Source organism: Oncorhynchus nerka, linkage group LG2 (genome assembly GCF_034236695.1).
Source record: "Oncorhynchus nerka isolate Pitt River linkage group LG2, Oner_Uvic_2.0, whole genome shotgun sequence".
NCBI lineage: Eukaryota > Metazoa > Chordata > Actinopteri > Salmoniformes > Salmonidae > Oncorhynchus > Oncorhynchus nerka.
In genome coordinates this window covers 68257005-68280740 of record NC_088397.1, presented here as the reverse complement: position 1 = coordinate 68280740, position 23736 = coordinate 68257005, and the positions used below count along the sequence as shown (strand labels likewise).

At 43.8% G+C, this 23736-nt stretch overlaps 1 protein-coding gene and 1 non-coding gene across 2 annotated transcripts; both read left to right on the top strand.

Annotated features, from left to right (window-relative positions):
- The first annotated feature begins 1764 nt into the window (after window positions 1-1764).
- On the top strand, window positions 1765-23500 carry slc4a8 (solute carrier family 4 member 8). The gene is made up of 22 exons (XM_065001806.1): window positions 1765-1847; window positions 2938-3093; window positions 4270-4405; window positions 4498-4658; window positions 5574-5771; window positions 6504-6592; window positions 7904-8061; window positions 8476-8563; window positions 8786-8932; window positions 9581-9681; window positions 9977-10151; window positions 14978-15111; window positions 15343-15588; window positions 15781-15886; window positions 17623-17784; window positions 17995-18108; window positions 18231-18392; window positions 18644-18964; window positions 19082-19255; window positions 19483-19617; window positions 21497-21600; window positions 22939-23500. Exons 2-22 carry the CDS (start codon window positions 2967-2969, stop codon window positions 23126-23128), a joined length of 3228 nt encoding a protein of 1075 aa, XP_064857878.1. The 5' UTR covers window positions 1765-1847; window positions 2938-2966; the 3' UTR covers window positions 23129-23500.
- Window positions 17219-17362, top strand: LOC115146387 (U4 spliceosomal RNA). The gene has a single exon (XR_003866133.2). It is a non-coding gene; the product is annotated as a U4 spliceosomal RNA (small nuclear RNA).
- Window positions 23501-23736: the final 236 nt, after the last annotated feature.

Below are 23736 nucleotides of genomic sequence, written 5' to 3'. Positions count from 1 at the left end.
TCTGCATGTCTGGCAGACATATCAGTGTGGATGACGGATCACCACCTCAAGCTGAACCTCGGCAAGACGGAGCTGCTCTTCCTCCCGGGAAGGACTGCCCGTTCCATGATCTCGCCATCACGGTTGACAACTCCATTGTGTCCTCCTCCCAGAGCGCTAAGAACCTTGGCGTGATCCTGGACAACACCCTGTCGTTCTCAACTAACATCAAGGCGGTGGCCCGTTCTTGTAGGTTCATGCTCTACAACATCCGCAGAGTACGACCCTGCCTCACACAGGAAGCAGCGCAGGTCCTAATCCAGGCACTTGTCATCTCCCGTCTGGATTACTGCAACTCGCTGTTGGCTGGGCTCCCTGCCTGTGCCATTAAACCCTACAACTCATCCAGAACGCCGCAGCCCGTCTGGTATTCAACCTTCCCAAGTTCTCTCACGTCACCCCGCTCCTCCGCTCTCTCCACTGGCTTCCAGTTGAAGCTCGCATCCGCTACAAGACCATGGTGCTTGCCTACGGAGCTGTGAGGGGAACGGCACCTCAGTACCTCCAGGCTCTGATCAGGCCCTACACCCAAACAAGGGCACTGCGTTCATCCACCTCTGGCCTGCTCGCCTCCCTACCACTGAGGAAGTACAGTTCCCGCGCAGCCCAGTCAAAACTGTTCGCTGCTCTGGCCCCCAATGGTGGAACAAACTCCCTCACGACGCCAGGACAGCGGAGTCAATCACCACCTTCCGGAGACACCTGAAACCCCACCTCTTTCAGGAATACCTAGGATAGGATAAAGTAATCCTTCTCACCCCCCTTAAAAGATTTAGATGCACTATTGTAAAGTGGCTGTTCCACTGGATGTCTTAAGGTGAACGCACCAATTTGTAAGTCGCTCTGGATAAGAGCGTCTGCTAAATGACTTAAATGTAAATGTAAATGTGTGTGCGTGTCCATCCGTGTGTATGTGTGAATGAGTGCATGTGTATGTGTGTATGTGTGAATGAGTGCATGTGTATGTGTGTATGTGTGAATGAGTGCATGTGTATGTGTGTAAACGTGTGTATGTGTGAATGAGTGCATGTGTATGTGTGTAAACGTGTGTATGTGTGAATGAGTGCGTGTGTATGTGTGTATGTGTGAATGAGTGCATGTGTATGTGTGTAAATGTGTGTATGTGTGAATGAGTGCATGTGTATGTGTGTAAACGTGTGTATGTGTGAATGAGTGCATGTGTATGTGTGTAAACGTGTGTATGTGTGAATGAGTGCATGTGTATGTGTGTAAACGTGTGTATGTGTGAATGAGTGTGTGTGTATGTGTGAATGAGTGCATGTGTATGTGTGTAAACGTGTGTATGTGTGAATGAGTGCATGTGTATGTGTGTAAACGTGTGTATGTGTGAATGAGTGCATGTGTATGTGTGTAAACGTGTGTATGTGTGAATGAGTGCATGTGTATGTGTGTAAACGTGTGTATGTGTGAATGAGTGCATGTGTATGTGTGTAAACGTGTGTATGTGTGTGTGAGGTTCTAATGTTACACTCTTTTGAAAAAAGGGTTGCAAAGGGGTTATTTAGTGGTCCCCGTAGGATAACCTTTTTGGTTTCAAGTAGAACCCCTTTGGGTTCCATGTAGAACCCTCTGTGGAAAGGTTTCTTCATGGAACCTAAAATGGTTTTACTTGGATCCAAAAAAGCTTATTCAAAGGTTTCTCCATTTTAGGTTCTAGATAATACCTTTTTTCTAAGAGTTTATTTTCTGTGTTTGTATCTTCCAGAGGGCAGATGAGGAAGTGGTAGTGGACCAAGGAGGAACCAGCTCAGTCCTCAACATCCACTATGAGAAGGAGGAGCTAGAGGGTGAGACACCTGACCACCTCATTAACCTTTATCTGTGTGTACGTGTGCTTAACAATTGAGCTCATATATTTTTCAGCACAGGAGTCGGGCAACCACTGTTCATGTGCAAGTGTGTATATATATTTGTGTGTTTGTATGAGCATATTTGCATGTGTTAGCACAATATTGTGTACCACGCAGGTTTGTTCATGAGAGAATGCCAAGTGTGTCTTTCTTTCTAGTGTGTGTAAGTGTGTATGTGTTTGTCCATCCCTGGCCATGTTCTGGTTCAAATGTATAGAGATCTACATTAATAATGGATCCGCCAGGTAGGCCTGGGCAGGTTGAGGGGGGTCTACTCTGTCATTGGTTTGTGTGTGTGTGTGTGTGTGTGTGTGTGTGTGTGTGTGTGTGTGTGTGTGTGTGTGTGTGTGTGTGTGTGTGTGTGTGTGTGTGTGTGTGTGTGTGTCTTGTCTCACTTTCCTCTGTAATGAGGAGAAAGCTGGATAGAGAACTGAACACACCCTGATGATTTGACTCTTCTAACTCTCCTATAACACATTATTCTAACAACCTTCTTATAGTATTAACGGGTAGCTGTCGACTCACATCAAGTACATTTGCACTGAATGTTTATCAAGGTAGCTGACACGCGCACACACACACACGCGCGCATGCACAAACACAGACACAAACACACGCACACAGCCGCCAACATGTGGCTGGCCAAAGGCTGTTGTGTCATGCATTATTCATGACTGCCTAACAGATGAGATTGGGCAGATTCAACAAATTCAACAGCTGCTTGATTCCTGACTGCTGTGAGCCTTTAGAACTTGAACTCTTATTTACTTCATCCTGCCCTTAGCTGTTTTACCTGTCCCATTGTGCTGGATAAGCTAAATCAAGCTTACCTAAAGTATTTATAGAAAACGATGTAGGACCCATGTTGAATATGCATCATTGCACCAAGTTAAATCACGAAACATTTGTTCACCCTCTCTCTTTCTCAGAGTTTTTATAGTACTGATGTGAGGGCTATTAAATCTGTCTCTCTCCCTCTCTCTGATCCACCTCTTCTCCTCTCTGTTCCACCTCGCTCTCTCTCCAGGCCACAGAACTCTGTTTTTGGGGGTGAGTATGCCCATGGGTAGACAGAGCCACCGCCACCACCGCCCCCATGGCTCACGCCACCGCAAGAAGGACAGGAGGGCAGGGAACGCTACACAGCAGGACGAGGAGGGAGAGGGGGCCTCAGTCTCTCATGGTGACATACACACACAAACTTGTTTTCTATCCTCGAGGAGACCTAAAATTGATTTGCATTCAAAATCTAATTTTCCCTAAGCTTAATCATAACCCATAACCCTAACCCAAATCCTAAACCTAACCCCTAACCCTAATTGTAACCCTAACCCTAAACCTAACCCCTAACCCTAATTGTAACCCTAAACCTAACCCCTAACCCTTAATTGTAACCCCAAACCTAACCCTAATTGTAACCCTAACCCTAAACCTAAACCTAAACCAAATTGCTACACGTGCAGCAATTTGACTATGTTCAATCCAAACAGGGTCATGTGGAATTTCAATGAAATCCTATATAAATGTTTCTGTGTCCATGAATGAACATGGACACTAACTGTACATCATGTCCAAGGTTGCTGGCTGCTGGTCCATGTGGGGGACATTTCTCTGCAGTTCTATCCCTGAGGTTGTTCTATGGGAAGCCATTCACATGTGTAGGCTGACCTATGTGTTTATATTTCCTCTCTGTTAGAGAGAGGATGGTAAACAAATCAAGTCAATACTGCAGCACAGGCCAGGCCAGGCAGCTAGGCCAGTGGTGTTAATCCATGTCACCTTCACAGGGCTGTGGACACACTGCTAATGCAACCTGCCTCAGCACCCCAGGCTAATATGGATAAGCATGCTGATTAGGCAGCCCAGAGCAGGAACTGGCACGCATAAAACACACAAACACACACACACACTATTGTGTCAGTGTCAGGGGACAGGGGGGTTCCATCTGCAATATGGTCTGAAATACTGTAATATCTTTTATATTTGAGGTCAACAAGATTTAAGTCAGTAATCCCTGCATCAACACAGGCAGGAAACAATTGTAAATATCTAAACAGTCCATCTCCTATCATTATTTACTCTGCTTCTCTTCTCTTCCCAACCCACACATCCTATCCTACTACCTCTGCTCCCACCATTATTTCCTCTTTCTCTATCGTTCCATAATTCTCCCTTTTCCATCTCTCTTCTACCCAAATCTCTATCCTTCCTTTTCTCTCCTCTTCATCGCTCCTCTGTTCATCTCTCTTCACCTTCCCTGCCCTGTATCCCTCTCTCTTCCCTCTTAATATCTCTCCCCTCATCATCTCTCTCTATCCATCCTTCTCTCTCTCCTCTTCATCTCTCTCACTCCATGTAGACACTCCATCCCAGCGTGTCCAGTTCATTCTGGGGACAGAGGAGGATTCTGAACATGTGGCCCACGAGCTCTTCACTGAGCTGGATGAGATCTGTGTCAAAGAGGGAAAGGACGCGGAGTGGAAAGAAACCGCCAGGTCAGGGAGAGACATAGGAGTGTGTGTATACGTGAGGCTTGTGAGAGTCCCTACATTGCTTTAACCGCTAAACATCTCTCTCATCCCTGTAGGTGGTTGAAGTTTGAGGAGGACGTGGAAGATGGAGGAGAGAGGTGGAGTAAGCCCTATGTAGCCACGCTGTCCCTCCACAGCCTGTTTGAGCTGCGTAGCTGCCTCATCAACGGCAGTGTGCTGCTGGACATGCAGGCCAACACCATCGAGGAGATCGCAGGTTAGTCAGACCAACACACAGACAGGGAAGAGCCTGTGGTCCAGACACATGTATGACTCCCCATCAGAGACAGGGGTTCAATTCCCATATCTACCTTCCCTCACCCTCTGATCTCAAATCTTCCAGAATAACGTGTCAAAATACAAACAAAGTATAATAAAACACTACACAGACAAATATCGTCAATCAATCAATATATTGAACAGGAATCAAAATTCCAGTTCAAGAATAGGTTAAAAAAAAGCACACACAAAACATCACCTCAACAGCTGCTACTAAACAGACCAATTACAAATTCCCCAAAGAAAATATGACATATGTACAGTATTAGCTTTACATTGACAAGGAAATTGTCACCATGTTGCTAGACTAGTCCCCCGCCCTTATAATATATAAAGTCATTACAGTTAAATGAGAGATGATGATGAGAACTTGCATGCACTGTGATGCTGGAGGGCTAGAGCAGTGAACTGTGTCTATCTCACACTGGCCTGACATTTCACCAGATGGACTGAGGGTGACAGGCTGAACAGGTGGCACCTGTCAGCTGCACCTGTCTGTCTAGATGATGTAAGAGCATTGTGTCTAACAGCATACAGAGACGGTCTTATCTTATCATGCATGACATGATAAGACACAACAATGAATATGCAGCCATGGTGGTGGTGTGCTCCACACCTCTGCTGATTATTCTCTGCAATCACACCAATCAGTACAGAAGCACACTTCAGGGCTGAGCGATTAGTGCTTTTTGAGGTCGGTTCAGTTTCAGTTCGATTATGACAAAATAATCATGGTTTTCGGTTTCATTTTCCTGCTCATTAAAAAAAATAGTCCTCCCTCATCTTAAATGGCACTGACCACCACTGTTAGTTACAGAGTCTATGGTTGTTTTTGTGGTGTGTCCTGGTGCAGATATGGTGTTGGACCAGCAAGAGGCGTCCCATGAGCTGGACGACAGTGTGAGGCTGAAGGTAAGGGAGGCCCTGCTGAAGAGACACCACCACCAGAACGAGAAGAAGAGGTCCGGCCATCACCAGCTCATCCCTGACATGGTGCGCTCTTTCGCCGATGCCGGACGCAAGCACTCTGAACCCCACATGGACAAGAGCGGTGGGTACCAGGAGAGAAGTGTGGGAGGAAGGGCAGAGAGAAGGGAAGGGGAGGATAGAAAGCAGGTTGACATTTATTCTCATGAATCTTGCCCTGGAGGCAGAGCTGATTTCCGTTAAATGGGCCAGCTGCTAAGTCAAAATTGGCTATATCGTAAAAATTCATGAAAACACAAATGTGCTTTTTTGTCCTAATATAATTAGGCTAGCAGTGTGGTTACGGTCAGGGTTATGTAAAAAGTCTGATTGTATTCATTGTGTCTGTGCCAGTCAGTGGCCACTCTGCAGAGCTACTTCCAGTACATGAGTCACTCCAATAAATACCAACATGCTGATGGAAAGGGGGGGAAAGGAGGGAAAAGGTGAGGAGGAGGGAAAAGTGAGAGAGGAAGTGAGGGAGGGAGTCAACGGGTGGATGACAGATAGAAAGAGAGTGGGGAGAGAGAGAGAAAGAGAGTGGGGAGAGAGAGAGAAAGAGAGTGGGGAGAGAGAGAGAAAGAGAGTGGGATGTAGTAACTAATCAGACAGCCTTCTATGATGTGTCAAAAAGTATAATTGAAACTTCCGTTAGTCGTCTGCCAGGAATCAATAAAATTGTTCCCAAAGACAAAATGTCTGATATATTAGCTGAACAACCATTAGTTTCACTCTCTTGGCAGTTGACCAGAAGTACAGAGGAAAGTGTACCAACAGCACCTCACACACACTCCTCCACACCGCTCTGATCCCTCAGGTCCAACTGTCTCCCCCCAGCCTCCCCCCACCAACATAGAGGTAAAGAATGGAGCCAACCACGACAACAGCCAAGTGGACCTTAGCAAGGTACGTGTGTGTGTGTGCGCGTGTTAGTGTGTGTGTGTTTGGTACTACGGTGAAGTGACTCACTGCTGTCTGGATCAGAGAGCTGTGAAGATCACACCAGACACACAGAGACAGAGAGAGACAGAGACAGAGACAGAGAGAGAGAGAGAGAGAGAGAGAGAGAGAGAGAGAGAGAGAGAGAGTGTGAGCCAATTCGTCTTTCTCCTTGAACAGCAAATACGTCTGTCTAAGGAAAGGTGGCCAAATATAGACAAATGCATATTGTTCAACAGCATCCAAATTAAACTCAACACCATACATATGGACCTAGCCATTACAGTGACTTGCACACCAGTATAATATAAACAATGTACATTGTTACACAGACCTCAGCACACAGACATCCCCTGACTTGCTGACTGGGTGATACTGTGTGGCTGCTATGCACCATCCTGCTGGAATCAGTCACTGGTGCCAGTCAGGGAACATCTGGGCCACACAGCGCCCACCAGGGAGCAGCAGGGGTACTACACATTGTCTTACTATTACTGAGCCACATCCTGTCCCAGGCAGCCTTTATCATATATAACATTATTCAGATTTAAGGATGCATCTCAATACTATATAGTGGTTTAATCTCCTTGTCTCCTTCCCTTCACCTGCTCTGATACGCATCATCAGACTGGTGAAAGCATATTCCTGATTCTGTATCCACTTTGTGTTCTCAGATCAGTACAGATGAAGATGAGGAGAAGAAGTCAGGTTAGACTAAGGACTAGAAACCCAAGAAACCCAAGGCCTGAACTCATATAGTAATACTGTAAAAGATACACAAGCATAGTATAGATACATAGACAAGTGTGATACTGCAGCTACAGTGGGGCAAAAAAGTACTGTTTGAGGTTGTGGACAGGTGTCTTTTATACTGATAACAAGTTCAAATACAGGTAACGAGTGGAGGACAGAGGAGCCTCTTAAAGAAGAAGTTACAGGTCTGTGAGAGCCAGAAATCTTGCTTGTTTGTAGGTGACAAAATACTTATTTTCCACCATAATTTGAAAATAAATAAATAAAAAATCCTACAATGTGATTTTCTGGATTTTTTTTCTCATTTTGTCTGTCATAGTTGAAGTGTACCTATGATGAAAATTACAGGCCTCTCTCATCTTTTTAAGTGGGAGAACTTGCACAATTGGTGGATGACTAAATACTTTTTTGCCCCACTGTATGTAGCCTACTGTGGCAGTATTTAGTACTATATTAATGGCTTTTTGTCTATAGGTCAGGGATTTAGTTGAAGCATTCAAAAACCTCCTTCCTCTCCTCTCCCAGGTGGACATGCACTTCATGAAGAAGATTCCTACAGGAGCCGAGGCCTCTAACGTCCTGGTGGGAGAGCTGGACTTCCTGGAGAGACCTGTGGTGGCCTTCGTACGCCTCTCCCCTGCCGTACTGCTCACTGGCCTCACTGAGGTCCCCATACCCACCAGGTAGTCTACTGTGTGTGTGTGTGTGTGTGTGTGTGTGTGTGTGTGTGTGTGTGTGTGTGTGTGTGTGTGTGTGTGTGTGTGTGTGTGTGTGTGTGTGTGTGTGTGTCTGTCTGTCCTGCTCACTGGCTTCACTGAGGTCCCGATACCCACCAGGTAGTCTTGGTCCTATTCTATGATTCTAATGCATTCATATGATAATGTTAGTAAGAGGGGACACACTCCAGAATGATTATTGGCTAAAAGCAGTTGGTGGCTAAAGTGTGTAGAATCTTCAGTAAATTAACAGAAAATGACAGACGATATTCTGGTCAGATAGGACAGCCACCCGATGCTTTCATAGCATAGTAGCGTTGCGTATGATAGCATAGCAGTATCCAGTAGTATCCAGTATTGTTAACCCAGTCACTGTTGCAGGTTCATGTTCATCCTCCTGGGCCCAGACGGAAAGGCTCAGCAGTACCACGAGATTGGCCGCTCCATGGCAACCATCATGACTGACGAGGTAAAGTTCAACAAAAGTCTACATTCTTCCTCTTTAACACTAAACATTCTGGGGGTTAATGGCAACTCTTGGCAGCCCTAGATAGAGTTACAGAACGTTCTAGTTTGTGTGCCAGATCTTTGTCCTTGTTCTGTGTCAGATCTCAGTTGGCACAGACAATTCATTACCTCCTATCTTTATCAGATCACTCTCTCTCTCGTTCTCCCTTCCTCTCTCTGGCAGATTTTCCATGATGTGGCATATAAAGCTAAGGACCGCAGTGACCTGCTGGCTGGTATAGATGAGTTTCTGGATCAGGTAACCGTTCTGCCCCCCGGGGAGTGGGACCCTTCCATCCGCATCGAGCCCCCCAAGAGTGTCCCCTCTCAGGTAATGTGACTATGGTAATGTGGCTGTGGTAATGTGGCTGTGGTAATGTGACTGTGTTAATGTGGCTGTGGTAATGTGGCTGTGTTAATGTGGCTGTGTTAATGTGGCTGTGGTAATGTGGCTGTGGTAATGTGACTGTGTTAATGTGGCTGTGGTAATGTGGCTGTGGTAATGTGGCTGTGGTAATGTGACTGTGTTAATGTGGCTGTGGTAATGTGACTGTGTTAATGTGGCTGTGTTAATGTGGCTGTGGTAATGTGGCTGTGTTAATGTGGCTGTGGTAATGTGACTGTGTTAATGTGGCTGTGGTAATGTGGCTGTGGTAATGTGGCTGTGGTAATGTGACTGTGTTAATGTGGCTGTGGTAATGTGGCTGTGGTAATGTGGCTGTGGTAATGTGACTGTGTTAATGTGGCTGTGGTAATGTGACTGTGTTAATGTGGCTGTGGTAATGTGACTGTCCCTTTGGCTATATTATGTATGGTTTAAGTGATCCATTAAACAATGTGGAGCAAACATGAGCACCAGAATGCTAAATTTGTAATGGTTTGTGGCAAGGCTTTTTGTGATTGGGGTTCAAATTGTGCTGTTTGTTCCTGATTGGCTGCTGTTGCTCATTGGGAGTTGTTTGAATGGTTGTGTGTGCAGGAGAAGCGGAAAATTCCAGGGATGCCCAATGGTACGACCTGCCCTGTGGAAGAGGAGTTTCACGCAGAACATCATGGTCCTGAGCTCCAGAGAACAGGAAGGTATGTTGCACTGAACAACAAACAGGGTTAGGAGTTAGGCTTAGGTTTCTGCTGCTGGGGAACTCAATCAATGCATAAGAACAAGGATCTTGCCCACAGTATTGCTATTTCTAAATAAAAGTGAATTTATTGTCTAAATGGAGACAAACAAGCAATATTTTTGTTCTTGTGACTTTGACTGAGTTACTTTTGTATTTAACTTTTTATTTTGCCTAATTGAGCTTTGAACTCGTAAGGTGATGTATTGATATTGGTACTGCTCTCCTCCCACTCCTCCTCCCCCTCTCCTGTGTAGATTGTTTGGGGGTCTGATCCTGGACATTAAGCGGAAGGCTCCGTTCTATCTGAGTGACTACAAAGATGGGTTGAGTCTTCAGTGTGTTGCCTCCTTCCTCTTCCTCTACTGCGCCTGCATGTCCCCAGTCATCACCTTCGGAGGCCTGCTGGGGGAGGCTACGGAGGGACGCATTGTAAGAACACACACATCCAAATGTGACCGACCACCTCGATTTGGTCTTGTGTTGCAAAAATTTACATTGGATAAAAGTAGAGACTCTCAGCTACAAAATGGTATATCATACACTGCAGTTGAGGAACAATGGGAAAGTAATTCTGCTTTGAAAGTTGATAAACTTGTAACCCCACTTTTGAGAAAATGGCCCTTGAATATTTTGGTAAACCTACTGTAGAGCTCTTCTTTATCTACACCCTCTTAAGCCTTAGCCCCACCCATCTCTTTAAGGATTCACATGTGAGGCCATGTGCTAAACAGAGTAAGGTAGTGTAGTAAACAACCAAAGATGTCAAGACTAAACGTGGTGAAAGTAGTAGCCTACAATAAGTAAAAACTCCAGGTAAAAATACACGTTTATCTGGTCCTTTGCTTATATCCTAATCTGACTTTGGTGTAGGTCATGTTGTTTTTCACGTTACCGCCTCTGGTAAATACACACTATAAATCTAAGGTTATTTGTCACATGCACAGGACACAGTAAGTGTAAACATTACAGTGAAATGGTTACTTGCATATTTGCATAGTAGCAATATCAAAAATAGAGTGTCTAGATAAAAATATTTTATAAATATTTTATAATTATTATATGATGCTTACCCAGACACACTTGTCTAAACTGATGGCTCATGTGAAAGAAATGTCATCCGTAATCACCCCCAGACACACCTGGCTAACATGATGGGTCATGTAATCATCTGGCCAAGTGGAGTCTTTTGTTTAGACATGTAGCTAGCTAGCTAAACAATGAACCATAATCCCAATGAAATGAAATGCTGTAGTATGAATCTGCAGGTAGCTAAAGCTAACCAACTAGGTTCAATGTTATAACTAGGCCATAGGCTCTAACTAGCAATGCAAATGATTTCTGAGATACAAATAATATTACTACACAGATCATACACGTAACGTTAGCTAGCGTGCCAGCAAGCTAACACTAGCTATCTAACAGAATGTTTTAACTTGCAATAAAAAAGTGACTTTCTGGCAAAATTAGAAACTTATAATATCTGAAAATGTAGCTAGAATCAAACACGTATACATGGAGGAACTCTTCACGACAGACTGCAGGTTGCAAGATCAAATCCCTGAGCTGACAAGGTACAAATCTGTCGTTCTGCCCCTGAACAAGGCAGTTAACCCACTGTTCCTAGGCCGTCATTGAAAATAAGAATTTGTTCTTAACTGACTTGCCTAGTTAAATAAAGGCAAAATAAAAAAGTAAGTTCTCCTCCTGTGTCATTTCCGTTTTGTTTGTGGCTACAGCTTGTTTGGCCCGTTGTGTCAAGTCACTCCATTTCATACGGACCATTTGAAAAAAGTAGTTTGATAGCGCCTGCTATATTTAGGGCAGCAATGTTATTGAGAGCAGTAGCAGCACTTTTGCAGTTGTCCATGGCTAACGTTATATCTTTATAACATATACTGAGGAGCTCATGTTATAGACAGAAGCAAGCTACATGGTAGACCAATCCAAACCCATCTCTCGGTATGTCCAGCCCATCCATTATCTCAGCAAATCATGGCTATCAGGAAGGTTCCTGTCTTTTTCCATGGCTAAACCAACTAGGCTTGTAATTTAACAATTGTATTCGTATTTACAGATGGTATAAAAGTTTGTTATTAAGACATATCAAAGTCCACATGTTCACGAAGGCATTTCTGCAACAACAAAAAAACATTTTGATCAACAACAAAATAATTATGTTCAAATGCCTATCCTGTGAAGTAGTGACATGCTACATACGCCTAGCTTCCTGAAACTGGTCACAAATATGTTCACACACACTCACAGACCCCTGCACTAGTGGTGCACGGGTCAGCTGTTTGTTCGCCTGCCCGCAATTGCTAATAACCCATCCGCAAATGTGCAACTATATGTGATAAAGTGAAAATCTGAGGCCCACACCCGGCCCTAAGCTGCTAATATAGAAAATGCACTGTAGGCTACAGTCAGAATCGGAGGGACGTTTTGTTATAGCCTGAATGAAAAATGTTTTATGTTTTAAGAAATGTTTACAAATGAATAAAAAATGTAAAGCTGAAATGTCTTGAGTCAGTAATTAGTCAACCCCTTTGTAATGGCAAGACTAAATTAGTTCAGGAGTAAAAATGACCTTAAATCACATACAGTGCATTAGTAAAGTATTCAGACCCCTTGACCTTTTCCACATCAATCTACACACAATATCCCATAATGACAAAGCAAAAACAGGTTTTTAGAAATGTTTGCAAATTTATTAAAGTAAATCAATTGAAATATAACATTTACATAAATATTCAGACCCTTTTAGTCAGTACTTTGTTGAAGCACCTTTGGCAGCGATTAATGCCTTGTCTTCTTGGGTATGACGCTACAAGCTTGGCACACCTGTATTTGGGAGTTTCTCCCATTCTTCTCTGCAGACCCTCTCAAGCTCTGTCAGGTTGGATGGGAGCTGCACAGCTATTTTCAGGTCTCTCCAGAGATGTTCGATCGAGTTCAAGTCCTGTCTCTGGCTGGGCCACTCAAGGACATTCAGAGACTTGTCCCGAAGCCACTCCTGCGTTATCTTGGCTGTGTGTTTAGGGTCGTTGCCTTCACCCCAGTCTGAGGTCCTGGGCACTCTGGAGCAGGTTTTCATCAAGGATCTCTCTGTCCTTTGCTCCATTCATCTTTCCCTCAATGATTACTAGTCTCCCAGTCCCAACATGTACCAAAGAAATTAACTTTATGTCCTGAATACAAAGTGTTATGTTTGATGCAAATTCAACACAACACATCACTGAGTACCACTGTTCATATTTTCAATCATGGTGGTTGCTTCATCATGTTATGAGAATGCTTGTCATCGGCAAGGACTAGAGAGTTTTATTTTGGATAAAAAGAAACGGAATAGAGCTAAGCACAGGCAAAATCATAGAGGAAAACCTGGTTCTGTCTGCTTTCCAACAGACACTGGGAGACAAATACACCTTTCAGCAGGACAATAACCTAAAACACAAGGCCAAATATACATTATACTGTAGTTGCTTACCAAGACGCCATTGAATGTTCCTGAGTGGCCTAGTTACAGCTGTGACATAAATTGCCTTGAAAATCTATGGCAAGACTTGAAAGTGGCTGTCTAGTAATGATCAACAGCCAACTAGACAGAGGTTGACAGAGGTTGAGTTTTAAAAATAATTATGTGCGAATATTGTACAATTCAGGTGTGCAAAGCTCTTAGAGACTTACCCAGAAAGTCTCACAGCTGTAATCAATGTCAATGCTGATTCTATTGACTCAGGCATGTGAATACTTATATAAATGAGATATTTCATGTTCAATAAACTTGCAAACATTTCCATCCCAAAAAATTAATTGGTCATTATGGGGTGTGTAGACTTGTGAAGAACAAAAAGAGAAAAAAAGTATTACAGTTTTGATTTCAAACTGTAAGAACAAAATGTGGAATACGTCCAGGGGTATGAATACTTCCTGAAGGCACTGCATGTTTCTGTTTATAATTTCGGACATTATGGCTATTTGTTAGTCAACTTGTCTATAATTAAATATATGCAGCTTCTCTTCTGTCATTAGATGTTTCCCTAGAAGACTATATAAACCCTTGCTCACAAGAATAATGTCATAAATGGAAAGAATTAAAGTTCTCAGTCATCTCTGTTTCTTTCGTAGAGCAAAGATGTTCAGGGACCAGAGAGAAAATACAATAACTCAACAACAACAACAAAACGGGACATTTTCTGTGCAAAAATTGAAAGCTGTGAAAACGACCCAACATGTTTCTTCTGATAAAATTTCAGTTCGGCTTGGATGCATATTTTATGTGGTTGAAATACTATCAGCTTTTATGATGCTGATAAAGATAGCACCTCTACAGATGGTATCTAACTGCGCATTCATATTCTCTCAAGATGCTGAAAGAAAGAAATACAATTTCTCCACTCCTGTTCCCAGATTCAAAATATGCCCTACATTTGTTGTATAATTTCACTGCAAGAAATGCTTAATTCTGCAGGAGTTATTATTAGGATATGTGAGAGGTTATAGACCTACAGTCAGGGTCCAGATTTTAGTTTCCATTTAACCCATCTAAACAGTAGACTACAGTTCCCTTGACGTGTCATAGGCCTATTTGAAGTCTTGTGACTGTGGAATTTGTATAGCGCCTCACAATCATCAAACATAACATAACCAGTCAGCACTGCTATCATCCTCTTTTACCACTTCACCAAATAATTTCTAAACATTTATTTTATGGCCCTCCCTTCTCTTTATTTTCAACTCTCTATTTTGCAGCTTTTCTCTTATTGAATTAAACTCTGACATTGTCCGTTTTGCCTCTGTGGATCGACATGAACTCTTTCTACCTGTTACCAAACATTTGGCGATTGGCATGTAGGCTATTTGACTATCGTACAGTTAGGACCAAAAGCTTAGGCTTATGCACAAGTACCAGATAGCCTAAAATAATGAAAGAAAAACCTCAATGTTTCCTATATAAATTGTACAAGAAGGATATATATTCACTCAGCTTCCCTTCAACCACACAGTATTGAATGACTCTAAACCCGTGCATCACTATCACACACACACTCATGTACAGTCAGATCAAATCAAAATCAAATACATATGCATGCACGCACACACATACACTCTCACACATCAACACTCTCACTCACACCCTTTTGTCTTGCTTACGTGTGTGTGTGTGTGTGTGTGTGTGTGTGTGTGTGTGTGTGTGTGTGTGTGTGTGTGTGTGTGTGTGTGTGTGTGTGTGTGTGTGCGTGTGTGTATCTCAGAGTGCCATTGAGTCTCTGCTGGGAGCATCCATGACAGGAGTGGCCTACTCTCTGTTTGCTGGTCAGCCTCTCACCATCCTGGGTAGCACAGGCCCTGTCCTCGTCTTTGAGAAGATCCTCTTCAAGTTCTGCAAGTCAGTACATTCTCTTCGTTATATTAATCATTTAATTACATTTAAGTCATTTAGCAGACGCTCTTATCCAGAGCGACTTACAAATTGGTGCTTTCACCTTATGACATCCAGTGGAACAGCCACTTTACAATAGTGCATCTAAGTCACCTTAATGTGTTATTATGTTCTATAATTAGGGCCTGACTGTTAATATTTCCTCTGACTGTCTCCCAACCCCCCTCCTTCTCTCAGGGACTATGACCTGTCCTACCTGTCTCTGAGGACCTGTATCGGCCTGTGGACGGCCTTCCTGTGTCTCGTCCTGGTGGCCACAGATGCCAGCTCCCTGGTCTGCTACATCACCCGCTTCACAGAAGAAGCCTTTGCTTCCCTTATCTGCATCATCTTCATTTACGAGGCTCTGGAGAAGCTCATCCACCTGGGGGAACACTACCCCATCAACACCCACAGCGACCTGGACAAGCTCACACTGGCATAGTGAGGACCATACACCTTCCTGTTTCTACCTTTTTCTGTTTCTGTCTTTATCTGTTTCTTACTTTATTTCCATTTTCTCATTTTGTGTAATTTAGTCCCTTTGAATTATTTATACTATGTGTGTGAGAGTATACTTAAGAGTATGTTTTCTGTGGCTTAAGTGAATTCAATTGAGTATATCTCTCTCTGTAGCTGTCGGTGTGCAGAGCCTGATAACCCCAGTAATACAACCCTGGAGCTATGGAGTCAGAAAAACATCACTGCTTCTACTGTGCCTTGGGCCAACCTTACTGTCAAGGTAACTCAGCCGACACACTCCCACACAAACACACACAATCACAGGGACGGATTAATGCAGGGGCTTACCAGAGCTGAAGCCCCTGGTCCCAGGCTCATGTGGGGCCCAAAAGGCAGCAAAAATAAAGAAATAAAAGTATGATTAAAATAATTAAGGAAATATATAATCTATATATTATATATGTAGTATATATTTTATAATTTTTCACTGCGACCACAGGAAGACTCAATGACTGTAGTCAGCCAGCTGCTGCCTGCTGCCTCTCCGCTAATCATCAGATGGGGGGAGGAGAGGAGGTAGGGGGCCCACGTGGATAACTGGTGGTTGATTGGGTAACTGATTAATAAAAACAATTCAAATTAACTACATAATAAATAAATGTGACTGGTCAATTATATGATTCAGGGGCTGGGCCCAAGCCTGTAGGGGGCACTAGAGGCAAAACAAAATGTATATATAAAAAATATATATTCTTATCATTTTTATCCAACCAGAGGAGCCCGTGTTCAATGTTCAAAATAGACCAGACAGCATAATTTAGCCACAAAGGATTAACAGTTAATGAAAAAATAACTGTAGATTAAGTTTTATCACATAAATACAGGTCTCTGCCAAAATGAAGGAAACCCCAACATAAAGGTCTTCAAAGGGTGTTGGGCACCATGATCTGCCAGAACAGCTACAATGCTCCTTGGCATAGATTCTACAAGTGGCCCTAAACCATGCCAGGAAAATGCACTGCACACCGTAACATATACTTTGTATCCTTTGTTTACCCAAGTATTTCCTTTATTTGGTTATTTTGTCCCATCGCTGTAACGCCCGTACAGACTCGGGAGAGGCAAAGGTCAAGAGCCATGTGTCCTCCGAAACACGACCCTGCCAAGCCGCACTGCTTCTTGACATACTGCTCTCTTAACCTGGAAGCCAGCCGCACCAATGTGTCAGAGGAACAGCTGGCGACCAAAGTCTGTGTGCATTAGGAGGGCCAAACCCTCCCCTAACCCGGATGACGCTGGGCCAATTGTGCGCCGCCTCATGGGTCTCCCAGTCACGGCCAGCTGCGACACAGCTTGGGATCGAACCCGGGTCTGTAGTGACTCCTCAAGCACTGGGATGCAGTGCCTTAGACCGCTGCGCCACTCGGGAGGCCCACTATTTGATCATTGTATCACTACCCCACCTTACGAAGAAATACTTGTAAACAAGCATACACCAAAGTGTTAGGTAGGGGGCTGTCTGCTAGACATACCAATGCAACAAACAACAAATACCGTTTGGGGGAGATGCTATATGAGATACTGCACACATTTTGAGCGGCTGTCTTTAGGTATCCTTTCGCAGAGGAAATATCGTAGCCTATGAGGTCCATCCGAGGTGTGATGATTGCTGGTTGAAAACTTAAGCCAATACCCCACTGGGATGACTTAAAATATAGTCAGCCCTGGGTTTAGTAAGAGACTACTATACATGTCAAAGAAGATAGTGCCAGGTCAAATCGCGGCTATATCCCACTCATGTTGCTGTCTAGCTATTCTGATGTTTCAGCCACCAGGTGCAGATCATATTTAGATTCAGTAGAATCAGAGAAAAAGTGTCAGTAGTATAAGCTATGTCAGATGTTGTCCAGGGGAGACTAGAATCAGCAATGGTGGGTCTGGGACGTGAACCCAAAACAGTTGCATTGCTGTCTGAGCTATTCTTCTATGTTGTTTTGTGTGTTTGTTGATCTTCAGGAGTGCATAGATCTGCAAGGCCACTTTGTGGGTACAGCTTGTGGACACCATGGCCCCTACACCCCTGACGTACTCTTCTGGTCGGCCATCCTCTTCTTCGCCACTGTCTTCATGTCAGCGTTCCTCAAAGAGTGTAAGACCAGCCGATATTTCCCCACCAGGGTAAGACATTACAAAACTGTGTAAATGAATGAAGCTCAATCTGAAATAGATTCCAATGCTATGGTTGTGGCATTTGTGTTTGGAAGGGAAGAGGCTACAGGGTTAATTGTTCTATATGCTGGTTCGTCTAGACCTATGTTTTTCTGCCTGAGTTTTAGTAGACAATTTTGTGTTGTTGCATCATCGAAGATCCCTTCCTGCTTTGTTCAGGTGCGGTCCATGATCAGTGACTTTGCGGTCTTTATCACCATTGTATTTATGGTCATGCTTGACTTCCTGATTGGAATCCCCTCGCAGAAGCTGCAGGTGCCCAGCAACTTTAAGGTAGGATGAAAAGATCACTGTTTTATATGTGATAGGTGGTTTATAAACTATCGAGACGATCCTTTCCGTACCCTGCTATCTCAGATATTTTATTTTTTGTCTCTGTCTGTTCTACTAACTAGCCCACCCGAGATGACCGTGGTTGGTTGATCAACCCGATAGGTCGAAACCCGTGGTGGACAGTGCTGGCTGCCTCCATCCCTGCTCTGCTCTGCACCATCCTCATCTTCATGGACCAACAGATCACCGCTGTCATCATCAACCGCAAGGAGCATAAACTACTGGTGAGAGGAAGACAAGTCTGTATTTATTGGTCCCAAATATTATTTTACTAAGGACTGGGATGCCGTCACACTGTTGGAGGTATGGCAATGCAAGACTACACTGTGGCCATTGCCCAATAGTTAGTCAGAAGGAACTTGTTCTTAATGCAGCTTTGTTCTGAGGGCACAAGTCAGAATTTGAGTTAAGGTTTTGTTGGTCGATCTGTATGATTTTTCATGTGTTATTCATGTATTTCCCCTTCCCCTTACAGAAGGGCTGTGGCTATCACCTGGACCTGCTGATGGTGGGGGTGATGCTGGCTGTGTGCTCCATTATGGGCCTGCCCTGGTTCGTGGCAGCCACCGTGCTCTCCATCTCCCACGTCAACAGCCTGAAACTGGAGTCAGAGAGCTCGGCCCCCGGGGAACAGCCCCGCTTCCTGGGCATCAGAGAGCAGAGGCTCACAGGCCTGGTCATCTTCCTACTGATGGGCCTCTCTGTCTTCATGACTGGGGCTCTGCAGTTCATTCCCATGCCTGTCCTGTATGGAGTATTTCTCTACATGGGAGCCTCGTCTTTGAGGGGGATACAGGTAATATCTTACAAAGCATGCACTTCTACAGCAGCAACACATACACACACACACACATTTGTTGCCATTATAAGTCACTGTCATACAATTCCAATGTTATCTTCTTTCCTCTCTCAGTTTTTTGACCGTCTAAAGTTATTTGGTATGCCGGCCAAGCACCAGCCAGACTTCATCTACCTGAGACACGTTCCCCTGAGGAAGGTGCACCTGTTCACCATCACCCAGCTCACCTGCCTGGCCCTGCTCTGGATCATTAAAACCTCCAAGGCTGCCATTGTCTTCCCCATGATGGTAACAATTACACTATGGCACAGAGTATAGCAGTACTGTGGTATTGCTTCTTCTAAACCTATTTATCCCAGTTGGTCCCATTGAACAAGAATGGTATTCGCTTTGGGAATCTCTGTGTAAATGGCTGAAAGTATTGTGTCGTATCATTGTATTGAATGTCATACATGTGAAATATCATATCTGGCAATATATGTGTATGTATGTGTGTGCGTGTGTGTGTTGTGTAGGTTCTGGCTCTAGTGTTCATCCGTAAGTTGTTGGACCTTTGCTTCACTAAGAGGGAGCTGAGTTACCTGGATGACATAATGCCTGAGAGCAAGAAGAAACAACTGCATGACGCCTCCAAGAATGTTGACATTGAGGTACTCCATCTATTTACAGTATGATTACAGTATGCTTTGATCCCATAGCATTCAACACAACTGCTTTTGGAACATGGAGGTCAACGTTGCTTTGTCACCACTAGCGGCAGTGTTGTATGGGGTATGGTGTATTATTTGACTAAAGGCTGAAATACACAACACAATTTTTGTCGGGTGTACGGGCTCTATCTATCGGAGAACCTCTCCCATTTAACGATTTAGTCAAGCTAAATTATTGTGAAATAGTACATACACCTCGCGGAACCTCCGATTAGACAATCGGGACAGAATTAGCATATATTTGCTAGGCATGGAGGAAGATGCTGTGTGCTTTTATCTGGATTGCTGTCAGGGGTGTAGTGCAGCCGGTATGCAGTGGAACAATGCGCCTCCACTTCTCAGAATGGTGCTTGTTTAATAAAGTTTAGACTAAAGTTGAATCTCACAAGATCTTTTAATGATTCATTAGTATTTTACATAACAAACCATAGTAAAACGTTACGCTCTACTGCCAAGTAATTAGGCTACTTGTGACATCTTATTATGATTGTGCTGAATAGTCGCATTTATTTTCTCATGCGGCCAGAACTCAACAATGCACACCACTAGGCTTAATATGCTCTGATTGAAACAAAATACAAGTGGAAGTATAGCTTCTTAAACACCCTCTGCTCTAAAATGTGATTAAACAGTAGTTAGGTTGCTAAGCCTACATCATTCAAGAAGAAGATCGAAACACATATTCCCCTGAAACTGATTGGGATCAAATGGTTGGCATGCAGCATGGACATTTCACCTGTAAAAGGTGAAGAATTATCATTCACGATTGACAGTGATGATGGCCTAAAATGTATAATAAGGTAGGCTTAATGAGGTGTTTTAGGATTTTAAAACTAGAAACATTTCTTTGAGACACTGTGTAGGCAAGTTAATTGTTACATTTTGGATGATGCATTGTAGGCTATGTATATTCAAAAATGATATTCTACAACAGGCTACATTTCGGAACCAAATTTCATTGAGAAATGATGACGTAATAAATAAATAAAATAGCACTACATCCCTGATTGTTATGTGCCAAAAAAGCTAAGACAAAAGCAAGAATGAAGCAAATTTTGGCATGCAACTGGTTACGGAAAAGAGGACAATGTGGAGTGTTGATTTTGCAGAAAGAGCTTGGGGTAAGAACACATTTAAATGTGACTTGTAACATATCCCGGCAGACCAGCTAGCTTGTGTGTGTGTGTGTGTATGTTTTTGTGTGTGTGATGAACTTGTGAGTAGCTGATTGGCTAACAGTGGGACATGCCTTGCATCTGCTCTGAGCATTGTTCACACTTGGCCGATTTGAGGCTGAATATAAATTATCATGATGCCAAGCGCACAGGAGCCTGTCTGTGACAGCCATCAACCACAAATCAGGTATGTGTTTACACTTTACGGGCTGTGGCGGTACGTTTTACTCCAGGTTTGCTCCGGTTTCTCGGCAGCCCGTAGATCGGGTTAAAAACATCTAGTGTCCGCCAACCCTAACACTCTTTCTGCTACAGATGTAGGATCTTAATTTGATCACCCTGTTACAGGTAAACTGCAATGCAGGAAATGTTTTACTTATTGGGTATTTACTGTTTAAAATGGCTTCTGACGTATGTATTTCCACTTAGAAAATGTTCCCTTACGAAAAATGGATCAACCTCTAATTAATGTTCATAAATGATAATTCACATAATAATTCACATTTCCTGTTGCTGCAGGATCAATTTCCTGCTGTAGCAAACTGTCTCTAATTAAGATCTTACATCTGTACCTGACATGCACATATCATCACTATATTCTTCTGTGTGTGTGTGTGTGTGTGTGTGTGTGTGTGTGTGTGCAGCAGGATGAGGAGATTCTGGGTACAGCAGTAGAGGATAAGACCTCAGTCCATATCCCCATGGAGAGCAGCAAGCTCCTGCAGTTCCCCAAAACACACGACCCCAGGTAACACAGACACACACTTCTGAAGAGACACATACACACACTTACCTACGCTCACACGCACACACACACACACACACACTTGCATATGAACACGTACACCCTTATGAAGACACACACACTTACCTACGAACACACATACGTGATGGTCAAGATAGCTTAGGCAGTCGCTACCGGGCGTTAGATCTGCACTATCGTCTAGGATTGATGTGCATTCCTGGTAATAAATCAAATCTAATTTTATTTGTCACATGCTTCGTAAACAACAGGTGCAGACTAACAGTGAAATGCTTACTTCCCAACAATGCTGAGAGAAAAAAAGAGAAATAGTAGTGTATTTGGTTATTTAGCAGTCTTATGGCTTTGGGGTAGAAGCCGTTCAGGGTCCTGTTGGTGCCAGACCTTTGCCGTGCGGTAGCAGAGAGAACAGTCAATGACATGGAAGGGCTGGGGTCTGACAGTTTTTTGGGCCTTCCTCTGACACCGCCTGGTATAGAGGTTCTGGATGGCAGCTGTAGAACTTGGTGCAGCTGTAGATGGTGCAGATGTAGAACGTATTGAGGATTTGAGGGCCCATGCTGAACTTTTCAGCCTCCTGAGGGGGAAGAGGCGTTGTCGTGCACTTTTCATGACTGTGTTGATGTGTGTGGACCATGATGTGGACACAGGAACTTGAAGCTCTCGATCTGCTCCACAACAGCCCTGTTGATGTGGATGGGGATGTGCTCAGCCCTCTGAGAGGTTGATGTCCTGGCACCACACAGCCAGGTCTCTGACCTCCTCCCTGTGGGCTGTCTCATTGTTGCAGGTGATCTGGTTTACCACCGTCGTGTCGTCTGCAAACTTAATGATGGTGTTGGAATCCTGCACAGCCACGTAGTCGTGGGCGAAAAGGGAATACACTTGTGTGTGTGCAAAAGCATCATTTCCCTCCTTAACTATCTTTAACTGTCCCGTCAACATTTTCGTAATTTCGGATGTTGCACACCCTTGGCTAAACGTGGTTGTTAAGGAGGGAAATTATGCCTTTGCATCCTGGATGGAGGATGCTTTATGTACTAGCCAGTGCACAGAGAAGTGTATTACCGGGAATGCACATCAATCCTAGTTGATAGTGTAGATCTAACACCCACTATTGGCTGCCTAGGCTATGACATCTAGTGGACAGGTAAGTCTTGGTTCATGTCTTTGCTCACTGTCTGTATGTGGTGTCTTTTGATGGTACAGTAGAGGTTTCTTCATTGCACCGCTTGTTGAGTACTAACCCCCTCAGACTCCACCCTCCCCTTCTTCCCACCCCCTCTGACCTCTGACCCGTTGCTTTAACCCCTTCCTCCCCAGGTGTGACCCTTCTGATATTAACATATCTGATGAGATGTCTAAAACCACCGTATGGAAATCCCTCAACGCCAACCAAAAGGACAGTCGCATGGGGGCTGCTAAGAAGGCAAGGCCCTATCCCTCTCTGCCTCTTTATTTTTCTACCTTTCTCTCACAGTCACAGTTTTTTTTAAAACCTTTATTTAACTAGGCAAGTCAGTTAAGAATTTTATTTTATTTACAATGACAGCCTACTGGGAAACAGTGGGTTAACTGCCTTTTTCAGGGGCAGAATGACAGATTTTTTGTCCTGTCAGCTCTGGGATTCAATCCAGCAACCTTTCAGTTACTGGCCCAACGCTCTAACCATTAGGCTACCTGCCGCCCCTGTCTGGTGCATTGCATGTCTCCATTTTGCCCACTGAGGTTACTGTCTCTCTGTTTCCTCAAATCTCTCCTCTCCTACTTGCATTTTATAGAATCAGTTGTTTGAGTTTTTAATATTATGATAGAAGTGGGAAATTGGATCTCCCTCAAACTGGATTTGCCATGGTATATTATTAACCATGTCTCTCTGCTCTCTATCTTTCTCATTCCTTACTTCCCTCTGTGTGTGTGTGTGTGTGTGTGTGTGTGTGTGTGTGTGTGTGTGTGTGAGTGTGTACGTCTCTCTAAAGGATTGAAATTGAAGGTCTGGAATTTATAGATCAGTGAGAGTGGAACCAGATGACTACAGAGGCTGTGAGCTACACTTCAATAAGCCAGACCCATAGGTCATAGAGCATTTCTAATGCCCCCTTGTGTTTTGGCTCACACACA

Bases quoted from the DNA above. Each gene is read 5' to 3' on its own strand.
- slc4a8 (XM_065001806.1), top strand. From the start codon at position 2,967: ATGCCCATGGGTAGACAGAGCCACCGCCACCACCGCCCCCATGGCTCA. The intron at 3,094-4,269 runs GTGACATACACA...CACTCCATGTAG, and splicing joins GGGGGCCTCAGTCTCTCATG to ACACTCCATCCCAGCGTGTC. The intron at 9,682-9,976 runs GTATGTTGCACT...TCTCCTGTGTAG, and splicing joins GAGCTCCAGAGAACAGGAAG to ATTGTTTGGGGGTCTGATCC.